Source organism: Bolinopsis microptera, chromosome 11 (assembly GCF_026151205.1).
Source record: "Bolinopsis microptera isolate Bmic1 chromosome 11, MBARI_Bmic_1.0, whole genome shotgun sequence".
NCBI classification, from domain to species: domain Eukaryota; kingdom Metazoa; phylum Ctenophora; class Tentaculata; order Lobata; family Bolinopsidae; genus Bolinopsis; species Bolinopsis microptera.
Genome location: NC_087082.1, coordinates 6,483,639 through 6,503,290, shown reverse-complemented (window position 1 = coordinate 6,503,290; position 19,652 = coordinate 6,483,639). Strand labels below are relative to the sequence as shown.

Below are 19,652 nucleotides of genomic sequence, written 5' to 3'. Positions count from 1 at the left end.
TTAGTCTTCCTCTCATCACAAGCACTGTTAGCGTTCCTACCGTATATTAGGGTGTTCTTGTACTCAACGTACTTGTTGTCCAGCGAATGTCTGAAGAGGATGAAATCAAGATTTTCCAGAATTTCTTGATATATTCCCAAAACGAGGCGTGCCGAATAGTAGACTTAATTGTTATGGACAAAATATATCAGAGAGCAGTAATATAAAATTTCAAAGTATTATACATGTGGATACAGATGCAAAGTGATGATATCGCTTGGAAGCATAAAGATCATCTTACGATAGAGGGTTGGGTCCAACGACCATCACAGTCACAGAGAAACCATTGTCTGCGAACACACTGTTCTGGATGACTAGGGATGATTCTGACCAATGAACCACTCCGTAGTCATAATTCTGCCAGAGGATCACATTGTTCAGCTTCGTAACTTCAAGCTTTGCCCTAAAAGCAGAGGATAGTGTTAATGGATATTGCTTATAAATTATCAAGGGGGGTCTGGGGGGGGGGGGGGGGGGGGGGGGGGGGGGGGGTTGAAAATTGGCCAAAATATGATTGCGTAATATGTGAACGACAGAGCTATTTGTCTATACCAACAACTAGCAGGTAATGTTTCTTCTTACTTCCTGATGAAGATGCCCCAGAGACAGCCGTGAGCGACGTTGTTCTCCCAGAAGTTACCATCCCCTTTCTCTCCCTGAGTTGAGAACCCGGCTCTCTCACTTCCACCGCACCTGTTGTCCTGGAAACAAAGTGTTATTAAAAGTAAAAATCTCGACATACCAATGTTGCCATTATGAGATTATGGCACCTAGCAATGGGCCATTCACCTATTTCAATATACCAACATTACCAAATAAGGTGGTCTTGTCGTGGTAACACTATTAAATAAAGCCCCACTAAAGGTCCTCATTTACAGAGTTCCCTGCTCCTTAGTTCTTTAGTTCACCTGCTTGATTCCTATGGAGCGAATTGTATGTCTAGACCCTGCTACTTAGTTCACCTGCTTAATTCCTATGGAGCGAATTGTATGTCTAGACCCTGCTACTTACAGTAAATACTACTAACTAGTTGCTCAGTAGCTAATGGTTTAGCACGGGCTTTGTGGAGCGTGGTCCCCAGCTTTCTTGCTTCTAAACAAGACCAGGGCTCCGTTTATATTTGTGTCTAGTATCTGGTAACAATGCAGAATGGTGACTGGATCTTCTCCGCAAATAACATCTTCTACATGACACCAGGCACCTGGTCAACTAAACAATAACGCACTCTACGAGATTGAAACCAGGCAGCAAGATCATTAGCTTATACTCGAACACTGAATCTCAGAGCTGATGTCAAGAGTTGACACATCAGGAATATATTGGCTGCCATTTCTACAAACTTTGCACGTGAGGACCTCACGGTTAGACAGATCCTTGTTTTCCAGTCCCCTGCAACGTCTAATCGCATGGGATGTGAACTACTTGCTTAACGTACCAGAATACTTCAAACCAGTGCCTGTTAAAGAGTGCTGCATCATCGTGTGTAGAGTAGTAACCATAGTTACTTCGGATTTATGGTTGTTGTCTCGATTATTTCCTTACTGGGCACCCTGTCAGTGTTAATTGATGCTCAGATGATAGTTTTTGTTCAGCTAGGTAACGTGTCGTTGCTACAGTTTTTATGTATTCATAGTTGTTCAGTATGTCTTCATTATCTCTTCATTAAAAAGTTGGGCATGTTTTTTGCTCATATGCTAGGATAATACCGCAAAATTAAAAAACTTTAAAAAACGACCATATTAAGTTCCACAAAATGATTGAATTTGATAAGACATCCCACAGTAAAGAATGCATACGACAACAATCACTATAGTGATAGCAACAATGTTTCTGAGTCTTCCAAAGACAACTTTTGGAGGTTTGTTTTAATAATTGTTGCAATATATAATATATATATATATAATTTGTTTGAATAGAAAGGCATGTAAAACTGAAAAGTTAAAGCCCCTTCACTTCTTTAATAAGGCATGTAAAACTGAAAAGTTAAAGCCCCTTCACTTCTTTAATAAGGCATGTAAAACTGAAAAGTAAAAGCCCCTTCACTTCTTTAATAAGGCATGTAAAACTGAAAAGTTAAAGCCCCTTCACTTCTTTAATAAGGCATGTAAAACTGAAACGTTAAAGCCCCTTCACTTCTTTTCTTCTATTCTAATCCTACTATGTCGGAACTAAGTCCGATCTACGCCAGATAACCCCCTCCATATATCTCTGTCCCGCATCAGAGTTCGCAGTTCCTCTTTAGATTTCATCCCAACTTCCTTTAGTAACATAGACAAGTAGATTTGTCTTGGTCGGCCTATTCCCCGATATTTAATCTTATACATACATACATACATGGTAAGGTCTCCTCCTAGTCGTTGGAGTGGCCTGCATCACACACATCGCGTTGGCGGCGTAACATATGTCTCCACTGTACTCGGTTGGTAGCCAAAGCTTCTGTTGTGTCGTTGTCGATGTGTTCAACACCTGTAAACTTAGCAGCATCTTCGAGTACGCAGGACTTCCAGTTCTTACGGGGTCTGCCCCTTGACCTCTTTCCATAATTTGGCTTCCAGTTCAACAGAAACCTCGGTAGTCTAGAGTCTGGCATTCTAACTACATGTCCATACCAACGTAGCCTGGCAGCACTGATGAAAGTCTCAACTGACTTGATGCCAGCCCTCCTAAGAACTTCGTCGTTGGTCACATGAAAGAACCATTTAATCCTAAGAATCCTTCTCAAGGAGGTTTGGTGGAAAACCTCGAAGCGTTTCATCTGCTTTTTGGTGGTGTTCCAGACTTCAGCTCCATACAACAAGATGGTGAGGACAGCAGCCCTATAGATCCTGATCTTGGTTGGAGTCTTTATAGTTCTGCTATTCCAAATGTTCCAGAGCTGATGAAAGGCGCCATTAGCCTTCTGGATACGGACATCCAGGTCTCTGTTGATTGTCCCATCCCCACTGATAGTTGCACCCAGGTAGACAAAGTTGCTAACCTGCTCGACGGGTTCACCCTCAACCGACAGCTCAATACAATCATCCTTGATGAAAGGTCGCTGGGAGGCGCACTTGCTTACAGCCATGCATTGGGTCTTCTTTGCATTTATTCTGAGCCCAGCGTAGGAGCTGTAATGAACTAAAAGATCAGTTGACTCCTGTAGGCCTTCCCCTGAGTTGTCCATAATAGCCATGTCATCGGCATAATCGGTGTCCAGAATGACCTTTTCCTCGACCGTCTTCATCTCTTTCTGCAGCACTGCGCCTTGACTGATGATCTTGTTGGTCTCAGCCAGAAATGCAGAAAAGTTTAGGCAGAAATTGAAGACAGGAGGTGCTTGAATGTCACCCTGACCTGTGCCTGAGTTAACATCAAACCAGTCTGTCAGCTCCCCATTAACCCTCACGGCACTCATGGTACCCCCAAAAAATGACTGAAATATTCTGACATATTTTTCAGGCAGCCCATAGTGTCTCATACTGCACCAAATAAAGTCCCTTCTGATAGAATCGAACGCTGCCTTGAAATCGACAAAATTAATGTAAAGAGGAATGTTAAACTCAAGACAGTTATGAATAATAGTTCGGAGAGAATAAATCTGATCAATACATGAGCGGTTCTGTCTAAATCCGCACTGATTCTCCCTGAGAAGACACTCCATACCAGCATGTAACCGCTTAAGAAGAATCATCTGAAAAAGCTTGGATGCTGTAGACCTTAAGGTGATCCCTCTGTTGTTCCCGCAAACTGAAGTGTCTCCTTTCTTCCCAATAACAATGATCACACCCTTTAACCAATCTTCAGGAACAGTCTCTTCTTCCCACACTTTCTTGAATAGACACTCTAGTTGATCAACTAGAGCACTCGCACCATACTTCAGTTGCTCGTTAGTTATCCCGTCCACTCCTGGGCTTTTGTTGTTCTTAAGCTTTGTCAGGGAATAACTAATCTCGTCTCTGGTGGGTGGTCCATCCGAACAAGAGAGAGAGTTAAAGTGGGGTTGGGGTGGTACTGTATCAAGGTCGGCAAGGTCGACACTTGATAATGGAGGGTTCAGAAGTTCAGTAAAGTGCTCCTTCCACCTATCCCTCTGCTGTTGGGGATCCGTGATCTTCCTACCGTCCTTGTCCCGGACACAAGATGCTCGAGGCTTCTTGTTCTTACCAGAGATCTTCTTGATCTTTGCCCATACCTCACGCTGCTGACCTTTGCTCGCTGCTTCCTCAAGATCAGTAGCTACTCTAACTGCCCAGTTATTGTCGTCTAGCTTGCTGCTTTTCTTGACTAACTTATTAAGTTTAGAATACTCTGACCTGTTAGCGTCCGAGTTTGGGTCTTTGCGCTTAAACTGTGCCCGCTGAATCAATAAATCCTTGGTCTTCCGTGACAGGTGTTGCTCCTTTGCCTTCCGGGGTCTTTTGCCTAGTACCTCTAGTGAGACATCAGTGACGGTCTGACTGAGATTACGCCACATATCCTCGAGGTTGACCTCACTATCCAGACTTGCAAATCGATTTTGAAGAGCCACATTGTACTCTGTAACCGTAGTACTATCCCTCAGGCGCTCAATGGCAGGCACATTGGGCCTGTTGGCGTTGATCTTTGTCACTGACTGAAGTTTGATTTTCAGCAGTCCTAGAACCAGATAATGATCGGAACCGATGTCTGCCCCGCGACATACCCTAACATCAAAAAGTGACTGACGAAACCGCTTTCCAATGCATATATGATCTATCTGATTTAAACTTATAGGGTTTTATAATACGACTTGTGCACAATACGTCCTCACATGTTTAACTCACTAAAGAAATTTTGTAATAACATTTTGAATAAAACAGAGATTACTATGTCTAATGTTGGTAGTGTTAACATGACAACACTACCTTATTTGGTAGTGTTTTCTTTTCACATTATAATGTTTCCCAGGAACCCAGTACAGCGAATGGATCCCAGTCCCCGAAGACAAAAGCACTTATGTATACGAAATAGTGGAGGGTAAGAGGTTCCAGATGCAGACCGATAAGAAGATAGATGGATCTAACGACATCAGATGGACTATGGGAGCAGAAACAAATTTCATATTCTCACCAAAAAACTTACATTCACAAAATTGTGATTACGTATTCAAAGGAACGGAAGGATTCTTCCAACAAGCTGGTGTTCTGACTTTCCTGAAGACGTCCACTCAGCTGCAAATTTGGTTTGATGATGTTCTGGAGGTGACCTGGGTCTATGTTGGTGACACGTGTTCAATGAAGAAACTTATGGCAGGATTGAGATTTCACGGCCATCTATCTAGTAATTACGACGATGTTTCCACACACTACAGATATGAAGAACTTGGTAATTTTCTCTATATGATGATAACTACAAATCCCTAAATCGCGTTGTGGTCGACATAAGATAGAATCGAGAATCTTGCTTTGAGAATAAATATACCTGATCAATTTGTATTAAGTTTTTAATTCTTTTAATTCGCATTCCACAGTTACGGTACAGTGTACGGGTCTAGATCCAGCCTGGGGTCAGATCACAACGGAAGCAACATTTCCAGTAGAAGCAGGAACAGTGCTGACAGTGTCATGTGAAGAGGGGTTTCTGCTGAGAGGTAGCAACACTATCACCTGTACTGAGGGCACCACCTTCTCCAGTGCCACAGCCCCAACTTGTTTAGAATTAGGTGAGTTTTCAGTTTTCAGTACCTAAAGGCTAAATCTCTATTTAAAGACGGCTAGATCATGGATCTGATAGAATCCTCAAAACAACAAATAGCAGAGCAGGAAAATTCCAACAAGTTGCGCGTCTAGACATAAGATAATATGGTTTTTTATATTTTTAACTTGCACACTTCGTCCCCTCCCCAGCCCAAACACCGTTATTAATGATACCGAAATAACCACATCAACCTTAATATAGATATCACCAAGAAGCCCTTGTTGAACCATCACTCATTTGACCTTCTTTGAATAATAAACAATACTGTAGATCGTTTCAAAATTATTAAAAAATGAATCTCGTGAAAAGTAACCTTGAGAGAAGCAGTATTAGTTTCGTAAGTCTCGAAACAAGCGTCCATCTTGTAGTTATCGTTTCTCAACTGGAGTCTCCCAGTTTCCATAGCTCCTCATGTAGATTACAGTGTTACCAACAATCTTGGTCTAAAGGCAAATGTTTGTTAGATGTGATAAAAATTTAAAATATAAAATAAAATGCAAAAAAACATATTCACTTTTTCAGAAAACAAGTATAAGAAATAACTTTGCAAAAGAGTTTCTATATTATCAGAAACCCTAACGATTCTAGCTTACATTTTCTGAGTTGGTAAGGATGCCGGAGCCGCGAGAATGGTAGATCACATTACCCGACACCTCCACATTGTGAGACCCCAGGATACCGATAGCGTGATTATGTGACACGTCAATTGAACACGACTTCACGTAGCTGTCCTCGCTCGGCTTGGTGTTCTGTATCGCCAGAGCGTATCTGGGATCCCAGTAGTCTCGGTATCCACGCTGTCCACAGTTCTTGAACTGAACACCCATGATCTGAGCGACAGGGATGAATTCTTCACGTTCTCCAGCCTCGTTAACTTGGCTGTAGTCAGAGACAAGCACTCTGCCCCCGTACAGTGACGTGTCCGCTAGGGGATTTGGGGGTTAGATAATCGTAAACGTGTCCTTATAGAAATTGGCTCACAATCACAGAAATTGGCTCACAATCACAGAAATTGAAAATACTAAAATAAATTATTCGTCTTATCTTCGATTGTCACAGATAGTGAAATTAGAGACACGTGTAGCGGTTAAGACCACTAAATATCAAACAACTTACCAGGGTCCATAACTCCCTCGATGGTTATGAGTCTTGTGAGAAGTCCCACCTCCGCAGTACGTTCGTACACGTGCTCGTGGATCTGGGATGAATGGAGTAAACTATAAAGAATCAGTATTTCCCGCTATCAGACAACGAATGACTTAAAATGAGTTCCAATTAAATCTTTATAACATTAGTAGAATACGTTCTTTCATCATCAGTGCCTAGTAAAGATAAGAAAAGAGCAGATTAACAGCAGTGTACAGGTATAGAGTAACAAGATGGAACCCAGAATGTTATCCCCACTAATATCTACAAAGGTATTCAGTACTAACAAGGTGCTAATTTTATTTCTGCGCCGAAATTATCAAAATATGTGTAATATGCAGCTCTATCCTGACTACATGTTTTATTCTATAACTTACAGTTTCGAGCATGTAGTCGTGTTCAAACTCCAGTGCTGTATCCAGAGTCAGCATATGACCCTCCACTTTAGTTATCGTCCTCTTTTCAGCTTGCTCAGGTATAAATGAGGTGGAAGCGATCGCGATCTCGTCTCCAATCTGGAAGGTTATGATAAAATAATGGTAAATTAAACCATACAAGTGGTCGATATCTTCGAAATTATGAATATTAGATGCTGCTGATTGCAGCCGGTGCGGTATCAGAAATGTAATATTCCTTTGACACAAAGATAACCAACCTTCCATTTGTCCATAACATTGTCCTTAACAGTGATGGTGGTGGCACCCACTGGTGCTTTAACTGTGAGTGTAGTGGAGAGAACATCAGGCACAACAGCGTGCATCTCTGTGAAACCTACTATTCCTAGAGCCTGGAAGAGAAAAATTATCAAGTTACACAGTAAGTTACCATGGTTACACAGGAAAAGAGCAGACTGTTGGCCGAATATCAGCATGGTTTCAGTGAGTATTGAAAAGTAAGATATTATAATAGTACGAAAATACAAAAATATGCGACGAAAACACGGCACTGTTCCTTATTCACCTTAGAGCCGACAGTGGTACCATCATTCAGTGTGTACTCCTTGTCGTCTCTACTACCAGTCAACTTGATATGAGCCTTGACTTTGAGGGGGTCGTCACCCCAACCCACAACCAACTTGCCGCCAACTACAACTATCCTGTTAGCTCCTAGGACAGTGTCCACCTCGTTAGAGAACTCCAACACTCCGTACACCATGATCTGGGCGTATATTGGTAATATTTAGCCATCGTAAAATAGTGTTTATTAGTCTGGTTCCGAACTATTTGAATTGGATTATCAACAAATATTTTTCTTTTAAAAATTATCAATAACTCTAATATAACTCTTAAACGTTAAAATAAAGTTTAGAAACAAAGTAATAAAAAATAAAGTTTTGACTCACATCACCCAGGCCCTCCATGGAGGCATCATAGACCATCCACCAGCTAGAGGGAATGATAACATTATCACCTACTTTAGGGAGGATACCGTTAAATCCTCCAAGTCCTTCCTCTGTCCCCATCCAGTCAGACGACACGGACCATCGCTTTGGCTGGAAATAACAACTATTTTAGTATTAAATCAAGACTTTTAGAAGACTTTTAGAATTTGAATTAAACAAACCTGCTCCTGTAAGAGAGACAAATATATTATTTTCAATAATTCAGGGGTATATAAAGATTCCGCGGTATATTTACCGTTTCAGGTCTCTGAAGAACAGTTGGATTGGTCGGCAGAGGTTTAGGATGAGGATCAGTACAGTTCTCATAGAAACACTTGTACACTTTCAGGTCCATCTTAAGGTCCTGTGTCGTGTCGACACCCTTGCCAGTAATCAGATGGGACAGCTTCTTGGTCTCGTCGTCAAATGTAAAAGTGCCCGGGTCATCTACTGCTCCGTCTATTGCTTCTAGTTTCTTGTTGGAGCTTCCTCCTACCGTGATGTAGTCCGGTTTCTGAGGATGGGGATTATATAATTTTTTTAAAGAGAAAAACAAATACATCAATACAATACAATAATTAAATAGTCAACACAGTATTAAATATTTCCTAAATTAGCTTGATTAAAATCTATATGGGGATTATATAATTAAATAATAACTATAAAAAATCCCCAAATACCATGATTTAATTTGGGGTACGAAATGTGGCGGTTTTCGGTAAAAATTAAAAATTCCGTATTTTCGTTCCCAAATCATTTAGGTTACCGGAATTATGTCTCGTAAGGTAATAACAATTTTGCATTTTTCAAGTAAAATATTCTACTACTTACTATTTTGAAGTAACAGGCTTAAGAAAAAGCGGCCAAATAAAATGATTTAAACACTAATTTCATGATTTTTTCATGACCAAAGACAGTGACAAACTCACAAACCTTCTTCTCGGTTTGTAAGTTCTCAAGAAGTTAATAAAAAATTGAAACATCTTACATCATTAAGAGACTGTTCCAAGACAATGTAGTCACCATCCTTTGGGTAGTACGCTGTCATCTTGAAGGACGCATTTGTGAACTTTAGATCCGTATCCCACTTCATTGTGTACGAATTTGCTAAAACAAACGACTTTTAGTAACAACGAAAATCTATGATTTATAATCAAATTTACAGATTCAATCACTCATTAAATTAAAAAACACTGTCCGATTTACCAGTAGGAACAGTGGCCATCCATCCTTGCTTGTGAGTCAGCCTCTTGAAAAACCAAGGCACTGACACGCTTCCGTGAGTGTTGGTTAGGAACACCGACTTAAAGAGGAGCTCAGAAATGCTTGGCTGGTTCCACGCTAGACGGACTAGGCTCGTCTAGAAGGGAGAACGTTATACATTATACATTATACATTATACATTATACATTATCATCTTGTTATATATATATATATATATATATATATATATATACATTATACATACGTGCTATAACACACATACAGGGTGCTCGTCAGTACCAAAATGGTTCAAAATCAATTTGACAAAACTTACCAAAAAATACACGCAAAAATACACGTTCTAAAATAACAGGAACAGTTAGCTTAAATGTCACAAACTGGGCATTGTTTACCTTGTCGTCACAGACGGCCCCCTCAACGGAACCATGGGACCAGGAATCTGTCTTAGCGCAGGAGGACTTATCCAAAATGTCCATATTAGGAGTGACAATGCTGTTCTTTTTACCAGTTTCGCTCAGAGACCCGTCCAGATCTCTCATCATAATCTCAAATTCCCACTTGAACTTCCCTTTTACAGGACTGTTTATGTAGCTGATTCCTTTAAACTCACTTGGGAACCCTGGAAACAGAGATATGGAGTGAACATTAAGTAAACTATTAATAAAATGGTCAAAATATTATTATTGATATTAATATGACCATGAATTCTTGTTGAGTACACGGTCGCCATATTGGTCACAGATTTCGACATGGTCAGAATCTGTCCTAATGCAAGATATTTCATGTAAGTTCAGCAGCTGTTCACTTCCGAAAAACAGTCTCAATTGTACGTTCTCCGATCATCCCCCGTTCAGATGTTACAAAACACAAACGAAACACATACCTCCTTGTCTGGGTTTGCAACCTCCGCAAGCCTCCCATACCGGGCACTTTGTAAACTCGTGCATAGTGGAGTCGTGTACGGACATCATACCTTTACCAGGTAACACCACCCCACTACCACACTCGAACTCTGCGTTCATGTAGAGCATCTTAAGTCCGTCGCTGGACTGTGTTTTGGAGATGATTTGCGAGTTCGTCATCTGCGCGGGAGAGTTAGATCAAGATACTAAATTATTGAAAGCTTATAACCTGTCAAGACGCGCATCAAGTTAGACTCGTCAACGGTCTTGGAACAAATATTTTACAATCCGTTAAATAAAATATTATCATAACATAAAATCATTAACTATTATATCAACATTTTTAATCTACATTCTACGTACCCGAGTGTTGCCCTCTTCAAAAGTAGCGTCAATACACTTGTGTACTTCCATCTGACTGAACCAGTTGTCGTGGAGGAGGAAGTTATCCATAGCGATACCACTACCTGAACAAGGTAACCAAGGTAACCAGACATAAGCTATCAGAAATTTAAAAGTTTAAACAAATTTTAATTGTTTGAGGAACAAAATATCACAACGTTTTTGGACAATCGGTGATATAAACTTTCATCAAAAAACCTTACCAGTTTCGATCTCTACTCCTCGAAGATTATGCCAGCCGTGGAAATCATGCAGAGTTGTCATATTAGGGGTGGTTGCCTCACAGCTTCCGTCACCACGGGGGTTCCAGAACTCCCAGACCCAAATACCTGCCAAATAACGGATTATTAAAACTCATAGTGTAAGTGTAAATAGAGAAAGGTATATTTAAGTAGACCCCAAGCTTAGGTGACGTGTCATTTTATATTTAAGCCCAGTTTTCAAAGTCTTCGATTGATTTGATTCCAAATGCAAAAGTTGATAACGTAATAAATTTAACGGTTTGTTTCCGTGACCTAATCGGGGTATAATCTTAATTAGAGTTCTGCAGCGTAACTGGTGGCATGCTGTGTCTGGTTCCCATGTGAACAATCGTAATATCGATCATGAATATAAAGAAAAGACGGACCATAATGCAATTATCAAATAACAATTGAATTATTGTTCGCATGATAGAGGGGGTTATTAAAGTACCCTCACAAATTCCAGATTATTTCTCGGTCATTCCATTTTTGACACTCTTAAACCTCGTAATTTGACTTGCATCATAAAAAAATGATCCCCAGCTGCTTTGGCTTCTATGTTTGATGGAAGTGACCAGGACCACCGAAGTAGAAAAGATAGAGCGAGTTAAAACCAGTACCTGGTACCAGGCCATGAACCTCAACCCATCTGATGGTCATATCATGGACTTCACCACTGGGTGGGTGGACGATGTCTTCATTGGAACCTATGCTGACTCTCTGACAAAAGATTACCTGAACAGACTGGTCTGGAGACACCCAGTGACTAGTGAGCTACATAGCTCTAGTTAGACACCAGGCAGGGGAGGTGGACGCAGTGAAAGTGTTCCGGTTCAAAGAGAGTGATAGATCTCTGCTGTCCAGGTTCCAGGCCATGAACCCAGGGAGAGATGTTGTTACTGAGGGAGGTCCCATACAGGAGAGTGTCAGTAACCACGCCCAGAACATGGAAGACGACCCCGTATTCTCGGTGGGAGGAGACCTAGCGTTCAACTGGGCGTACAGTAACAACGGTGCGAGGATCGTTTTGACTGGAGGACGACTATCTGCAGCAAACGCTAACGATGACAACACACAAGGACTAGGTAACCACTTTCTTTGCAACCCCTTGACAGGAGTCGCATCTGCAAGTTACAAGACGGTGTGGGCTCACGAGATCGCCAACATACAGGACAGTCCAAACCCTACTCTGGTTCAAGGCACTGATCACGGAACAGGAAGTTATACCAGCGACCTGTGTATGGGAACTATGCCATATACGTGTCAGAGGATGCGACATCCTTTCCCGGTCCTGGATACAAACTGGACATTGAGGTTGAGGTGGTTCCCAAGTACAAGTTCTTTTAGACTTTAGCACAGCTGGACAGTGGACAGTATAAATTGAATTTACGGACTTAAAATTTATGTTGATTATAGAAAAATTGACTATAGTATAGAATCTGTTTTGTCTAAAACATATTTTACACTCTAAATAAATAGGGTTGGTGAAATACTAGTATTATTACAATTATATAAATACGTTTGTAGATCCATACTCAATTAGAGATTTGAAATTGCGTACATAAATATTGAATTTATGTGTTATTGATGTTGACTGTAGAAAAATTGATTGTATGTAGTATAGAATCTGTTTTGTTTAAAAGATATTTTACTTTAAGCATTCAGATTTTGTCGTTAATGATTATTTGATGCCTTGGCTATAAATTACTAACCAATGTTTTCTTAATAAGTTAATAAAACGATTTCAACCAAAATTACTTATTTCAATCCAACGAAGATCAAAATAATTCATAATTTAAACGTAAAGCTTCTTTGGGATTATTGTTTATCACTTTTAAAGGGCTAGTCATAATGCATCATGAAATGTACACCTCATATAAAACTGAAATAATAATCTAAATATTTCCCGTACCGTATCTGCCACAAGAGTGAGCCTCATTGCCTCTGAATTCCTTCATCCCCATATTCCTGGGACACACCGTGTTGGTAGCAGAGGGTCCGGCAGGGTGAGCTGGCATGTTGAACCAGAACCCAAAGTGGGTGGAACCAGCTGCCACGTTGTTGATAAACGTGTTCCTGGGGTTGACGATCCAGAACGAGGCTGAAATTAACACTTTGTTACTTTTCCAAAACATGATTCTACTTCATGTAAGCTGGCAAGATAAAAGCATTAAATCTAATTAAATAAATATGAAATTCCATTCTCGACGTCCATTATAGCAATTAAAAACAATCTGTGATCAGATTATTCCTTACCGGGAGTAACATCAACATTTAATAACGAGGAGCTGGACTGAGTGAATATCGCCAGGTTTCCATCGAACACATTGTCCTCCTCAACACCGTCCTCCAAGAAGAAGGCGTGCCCCATGTTATTGAAGGCAACGTTGTCTTTCACGAGGAGATTGTTGACTCCGTGAACTGTCACGGCACGGTTAAATGTGTGATGGACTGCACATCCTCTGAGAGACAATATTCAAGATAATTTGGTTGTTGACTAGTCGAATGTAATGGTAAGTCTAATGTAAGCATTGAATATAGGTGAGTTTCAGATAAGTAGTAATAAACCGATAAGACAGTAGTGTAATATGTAGGCTGTTTGCAGCAGTTTTAGAGTAGTTTTAGCAGTTGTGTAGATTGTAATTTAGTGATTAATATGACCGTTAGTAATGAGTGTAGATTTAGGTAGTTAAGTGACCACGTGGTATCACGTGGCGCGTGTCGATAACGCATTTCTGGACACGTTAGGATTAGTTCTGGAAAAGCTCTTTAGGTGACGTGTTTAATCAAAGTGTTAACCGCTGATCTAGAACGCCAAACGTGGCCCGTCTTGCCACAGTTTAAGTTGTGATTGTTGATAATATCTTTATATTCATCATTCGAACGTTATTACTCGATTCAACTGTTTCCTTTGTTCAACTCTAGCTTAGGACCGAATTGTAGCATTGAACCGTTTGATTCACAGTACCGCACTTAGTTGCATGTATGTAGTAGTCATATCAGAGTAATTGACGGTACTAGAATATCGTATTTGTTATATTAACGTAGAGTTCAATACTTAGATATTGTGAGTTATTGCGGTTGTCAGTCGCTAAGAACGACTGAGAGTATAGTGTGTAGTGTGAGAGGATTTGTGAGCAGGCACTGTATACCATTGGTACGCCCGGGAGGACTGGTCTGGTGCCCATCTTATTTTACACTAACAGCGTATAATTGTATGTATAAAAATAAAGATTGATGAGGCTGAGCTTACTTGACATAACTGCCGCTCACATCCCCGTTCATGTGGAAATGTATGGGGTACCGCCCCAGTCTGAACGCTTGCCCAGCCCAGGAGAACTCTGCGTTCTCTAGCCTGCCGTGCACTTCCCGTGTTTCCATGGCAGCCGCGTGGAACATGATCTGGGATCCGAACTGGTCACTGTCCATCATAGCTCCTGACAAAGAGGATGGCTTAAACAACGTAATATAAATTTTAAAGAAAAGTGATATTACCTATTCCGGTGGTTGAAAGATTTTTTATCAATAAACTTTCAAATTTTTACACAAATACATCATTTTATTTCAAAGAAAATTCGCCGAATGCCTTGACAAGTGACCGAGTGTAAACAAAATGTTTGATACTGATGAACATTGAACATACCGTATCTGCCTTGGAAGCAAGTCTGGGTTGCAAATTGATCAGGATCAAATGTCTGGGGACAGGCGTCTACCATCTCCAAGTGATCTTCGTTAACATTTCCCCGCATTTTAACATTTCTAGTCAGGTGACCAATCTGTAAAAGTAAAGTTTAGTGTTACACTACAATTTAGGAGTAAGTAAGAATTAAATAAAATCAGTCTCACACATTTGCGATATTATATCCTGTCCAAACCCAGGATATTATTATATTAATATTAGATAAGTTCATTAAATGTATTCAACCCGTCAACGATAAAAATAAATGCCGATAACATAGCCGAATAAATGCCGATAAAATAGCGGAATGGAAAGAACTATGAAAGGACGAACCTTGGCAGCAGTCTTAATCTTCACCCCGTTTATTGTCTGTTCAAGAGAAATGTGTTTGAACTTAAGAGCCTGGTTCAGTCCCAGGGTGGTCTTCCCGGCTGCTTTGTCGTAGGTGATGGTGGTGATGATAAACTCTTCGTTCTCTTCTGGTGCGAAGCTTGAGGAGGAGAGAGCTATCTGGTCACTGACCTGCAAGTATGATACATATACAGCATGTGTAACTAGTGTTGCTGATTTACACACAATGAACTAATTAATGTCAACGTTAAACGTTATAGATTCACAACCAGAACAGAATCAAACCTTCCAGTTGGTCTCAGTGTTGATAATGATAGAGGTGGTACCAGCTTCAGCGGTCTCTCCTAGTTCTGTCCACTTAGGGCTCACCTCTTTACCGTGCATCTCAACCGTTCCTGATAGGGGATAAGATCAATTAGAAAGACGATCGCTAAAACAACGATCAATCTCACAGAGATATTATAAGTTAAATTCTTTAAACCGTAACAAAAAATGATGGAACATATTATGATGAGATAGTAACAAAATACGATGACAATTGTAACTTTGTAAGCAGACGTACCGTTTCTGACGGCAAGAGTTTTGGCTCCGTACATTGGCAGTTCAGTAGATTGCTGGTTGCCATGCATCTCTATAATTGCTTCGTGTTGGAACGGAGAGTCTTCAGTTCCAATCTGGTAAAAATTTAAATTTGTTAATTAAATTTGTAGATAATTTCTACAACTGTGGTCAAAACGATTGTCATTAATTAGCAATGTTTCTTTACAACGAATATTACCCACAAATTTACTGTCTCAAAAATTTACAAAGCGTATACGTTTTTATATAAAATCAATACAGCTCATTAATTAACCCTTACCGTGATAGAACCTCCACCCAAGATAAGGATGTAATCAGATTTCAGTATGAGATCCTGGTTATCATCAAATACCAGATGACCTCCCCTGAGCAGCAGAGCTCTCAGCTTCGGGGGACTCTCGTCAAGGTAGATTATCTGACCTGTTTGTCAGTATGTCAGTTTGTGCGCCCAAATGTTCGTTTGTTCAGGTAAGAATTTTATTATTATTCTCTGTAACTTTAGGGTTGAGATGATTGAGGGTATTTTGGGTATTAGAACCTCTGAGTAACCATAGTAACACGTGACATAAATTTAAAACGACATAAATCATCAAGAATGTACCTTCAGTAAGAACAGCCAAATCCCCCTCGACAGGTTTATTCTTCTCATCGCCACCCCACGTGAATTTAGAGCTCCACTTATCCATGTAAGTCATAGTCTCCTTGCCCGGGTTAAGAGCTAGAGACTTGTTAATTCTCACTTCTACTCCGTCTTTGTTAGCTTTGTCTGCCTTGGCTCCTGTTTTACACGTGATCTGGAGGAGAACAACGGTAATGTTCAGGAGATTGAGCTTATTTAAAAGAGGAGGAGGAGGAGGAGGATGAGGAGGAAGAGGAGGAAGAGGAGGAGGAGGAGGAGGATGAGGAGGAGGAAGAGGAGGAGGAGGAGGAGGATGAGGAGGAAGAGGAGGAAGAGGAGGAGGAGGAGGAGGAAGAGGAGGAGGAGGAGGAGGATGAGGAGGAAGAGGAGGAAGAGGAGGAGGAGGAGGAGGAAGAGGAGGAGGAGGAGGAAGAGGAGGAGGAGGAGGAGGAAGAGGAGGAGGAGGAGGAGGAGGAGGAGGAGGAGGAAGAGGGGTAGGAGGAGGAGGAGGAGGAGGAGGAGGAGGAGGAGGAGGAGGAGGAGGAGGAGGAGGAGGAGGAGGAGGAGGAGAAGGAGGAGGAGGAGGAGGAGGAGGAGGAGGAGGAGGAGGAGGAGGAGGAGGAGGAGGAGGAGGAGGAGGAGGAGGAGGAGGAGGAGGAGGAGGAGGAGGAGGAGGAGGAGGAGGAGGAGGAGGAGGAGGAGGAGGAGGAGGAGGAGGAGGAGGAGGAGGAGGAGGAGGAGGAGGAGGAGGAGGAGGAGGAGGAGGAGGAGGAGGAGGAGGAGGAGGAGGAGGAGGAGGAGGAGGAGGAGGAGGAGGAGGAGGAGGAGGAGGAGGACAACGGTAATGTTCTGGAGATTGAGCTTATTTAAAAGATTTCTTTGACAAGAACGTCATCACAGAATTGGCGAATTTCTATTAGAATTTCTAACATTACCTGAGTGGTTGATGTAGAGAGAAGAGTACAGGTCACTCCATCAAACTTAACACTGACATCTGATGTGGCGTCACTGAACCCAGTTCCAGTTATTGTGATCTGAGATGCGCAAAATAAATAAAGAGCAATTTTAGTTAACATTTTAACTCTCCTAACATAATTCATCAGGTGAAGGCATAGAAATAGGGCATGAGATATGGATAAATGAGAATAAACAGTGGATGAATGGAAATCTAACGTCCGCCGACAGCCGAGCAAACTTTCTAGTTACAGATAGCAGATAGTTTACTGGATCTAATAAGCGATAAAAAATGTCCCTTATACTTACAGTTTTACCACCACCAGTCCCCGCGTCGCTGGGGTCTATGTTAGTAACAGTTGGGGTATCAGCCTTGTTGTAGGTCACAGCTCCCGTTTTCGTCAGAACTGTGTCGTACCTCTGCACCTGTTTAATTGGTTACATCTTATCCTGTGTGAACACGTAGTCTTCATAGAACTCTTTTCTAACTTTGCCTTAAACATACAATTACATACAAACAAGTTAAAAAGCCAACAGACGCAGACTAACGGCAGTATCCAAGAAGCCTAATCCCGCGGAATTCCCAGTGAACCCTAACCCTGACCCTAAACTCACCACTATATCACAAGAATGAGAAGCAGTGAACCCTAACCCTGGCCCTAAACTCACCACTATATCACAGGAATGAGAAGCAGTGAACCCTAAACTCACCACTATATCACAGGAATGAGAAGCAGTGAACCCTAAACTCACCACTATATCACAGGAATGAGAAGCAGTGAACCCTAAAATCACCACTATATCACAGGAATGAGAAGCAGTGAACCCTAAACTCACCACTATATCACAGGAATGAGAAGCAGTGAACCCTAAACTCACCACTATATCACAGAAATGAGAAACAGTGAACCCTAAACTCACCACTATATCACAGGAATGAGAAGCAGTGAACCCTAAACTCACAACTATATCACAGGAATGAGAAGCAGTGAACCCTAAACTCACCACTATATCACAGGAATGAGAAGCAGTGAACCCTAAACTCACCACTATATCACAGGAATGAGAAGCAGTGAACCCGAAACTCACAACTATATCACAGGAATGAGAAGCAGTGAACCCTAAACTCACCACTATATCACAGGAATGAGAAGCAGTGAACCCTAAACTCACCACTATATCACAGGAATGAGAAGCAGTGAACCCTAAACTCACCACTATATCACAGGAATGAGAAGTAGTGAACCCTAAACTCACCACTATATCACAGGAATGAGAAGCAGTGAACCCTAAACTCACCACTATATCACAGGAATGAGAAGCAGTGAACCCTAAACTCACCACTATATCACAGGAATGAGAAGCAGTGAACCCTAAACTCACCACTATATCACAGGAATGAGAAGCAGTGAACCCTAAACTCACAACTATATCACAGGAATGAGAAGTAGTGAACCCTAAACTCACCACTATATCACAGGAATGAGAAGCAGTGAACCCTAAACTCACAACTATATCACAGGAATGAGAAGTAGTGAACCCAAAACTCACCACTATATCACAGGAATGAGAAGCAGTGAACCCTAAACTCACCACTATATCACAGGAATGAGAAGCAGTGAACCCTAAACTCACCACTATATCACAGGAATGAGAAGTAGTGAACCCTAAACTCTCCACTATATCACAGGAATGAGAAGCAGTGAACCATAAACTCACCACTATATCACAGGAATGAGAAGCAGTGAACCCTAAACTCACCACTATATCACAGGAATGAGAAGCAGTGAACCCTAAACTCACCACTATATCACAGGAATGAGAAGCAGTGAACCCTAAACTCACCACTATATCACAGGAATGAGAAGCAGTGAACCCTAAACTCACCACTATATCACAGGAATGAGAAGCAGTGAACCCTAAACTCACCACTATATCACAGGAATGAGAAGCAGTGAACCCTAAACTCACCACTATATCACAGGAATGAGAAGCAGTGAACCCTAAACTCACCACTATATCACAGGAATGAGAAGCAGTGAACCCTAAACTCACCACTATATCACAGGAATGAGAAGCAGTGGAGCAAACATCATCAGGACAGGCTGGTAGAGGGATGTTGAGCTGGGAGTTGCTGACTAGTTCAGCTGTTGTCTCCACCCCACACACTGTCACGTTCAGGGACGTGTCCTCAGCTCCGTGTGGGAACCCAGAACCTGGGTATTAGGGGTCACAACATAATTAGGATACAGTCATAATTATAGGATACAGTCATAATTAACATACAGACATAATTATTAATTAAGATACAGTCATAATTAGGATACATATAATGCTGAGCATACAGATGATAATAAGGAGTGAGAAGATAATTAGGAGTCAGATGATAGAACCATTTAAGAGATACATTGTTGGATTCTGGTAACCGCTGAATATCAAG

General features: G+C 41.2%; 1 protein-coding gene across 4 annotated transcripts in view; it reads right to left on the bottom strand.

Annotated features, from left to right (window-relative positions):
* Nucleotides 1-653: 653 nt before the first annotated feature.
* The window catches only part of LOC134822637 (fibrocystin-L-like), a 72,743-nt gene continuing 53,744 nt past the window's right edge, over nt 654-19,652 (bottom strand). For all 4 annotated transcript variants that reach the window (XM_063833779.1, XM_063833777.1, XM_063833776.1 and 1 more), the window contains 27 exons: nt 19,268-19,428; nt 17,522-17,638; nt 17,194-17,292; nt 16,241-16,433; nt 15,920-16,059; nt 15,623-15,734; nt 15,346-15,455; nt 15,043-15,231; nt 14,674-14,806; nt 14,284-14,467; nt 13,287-13,492; nt 12,943-13,131; nt 10,992-11,117; nt 10,750-10,853; nt 10,368-10,566; nt 9,877-10,103; nt 9,467-9,620; nt 9,249-9,367; nt 8,517-8,774; nt 8,222-8,371; nt 7,840-8,037; nt 7,535-7,666; nt 7,257-7,394; nt 6,850-6,931; nt 6,327-6,658; nt 6,047-6,176; nt 654-740 (listed from right to left, as the gene is read on the bottom strand). In XM_063833779.1, coding sequence (XP_063689849.1) covers nt 6,102-6,176; nt 6,327-6,658; nt 6,850-6,931; nt 7,257-7,394; nt 7,535-7,666; nt 7,840-8,037; nt 8,222-8,371; nt 8,517-8,774; nt 9,249-9,367; nt 9,467-9,620; nt 9,877-10,103; nt 10,368-10,566; nt 10,750-10,853; nt 10,992-11,117; nt 12,943-13,131; nt 13,287-13,492; nt 14,284-14,467; nt 14,674-14,806; nt 15,043-15,231; nt 15,346-15,455; nt 15,623-15,734; nt 15,920-16,059; nt 16,241-16,433; nt 17,194-17,292; nt 17,522-17,638; nt 19,268-19,428 — 4,127 coding nt within the window. In that variant the 3' untranslated portion in view covers nt 654-740; nt 6,047-6,101. The remainder of the gene's footprint in view (nt 741-6,046; nt 6,177-6,326; nt 6,659-6,849; nt 6,932-7,256; nt 7,395-7,534; nt 7,667-7,839; nt 8,038-8,221; nt 8,372-8,516; nt 8,775-9,248; nt 9,368-9,466; nt 9,621-9,876; nt 10,104-10,367; nt 10,567-10,749; nt 10,854-10,991; nt 11,118-12,942; nt 13,132-13,286; nt 13,493-14,283; nt 14,468-14,673; nt 14,807-15,042; nt 15,232-15,345; nt 15,456-15,622; nt 15,735-15,919; nt 16,060-16,240; nt 16,434-17,193; nt 17,293-17,521; nt 17,639-19,267; nt 19,429-19,652) is intronic.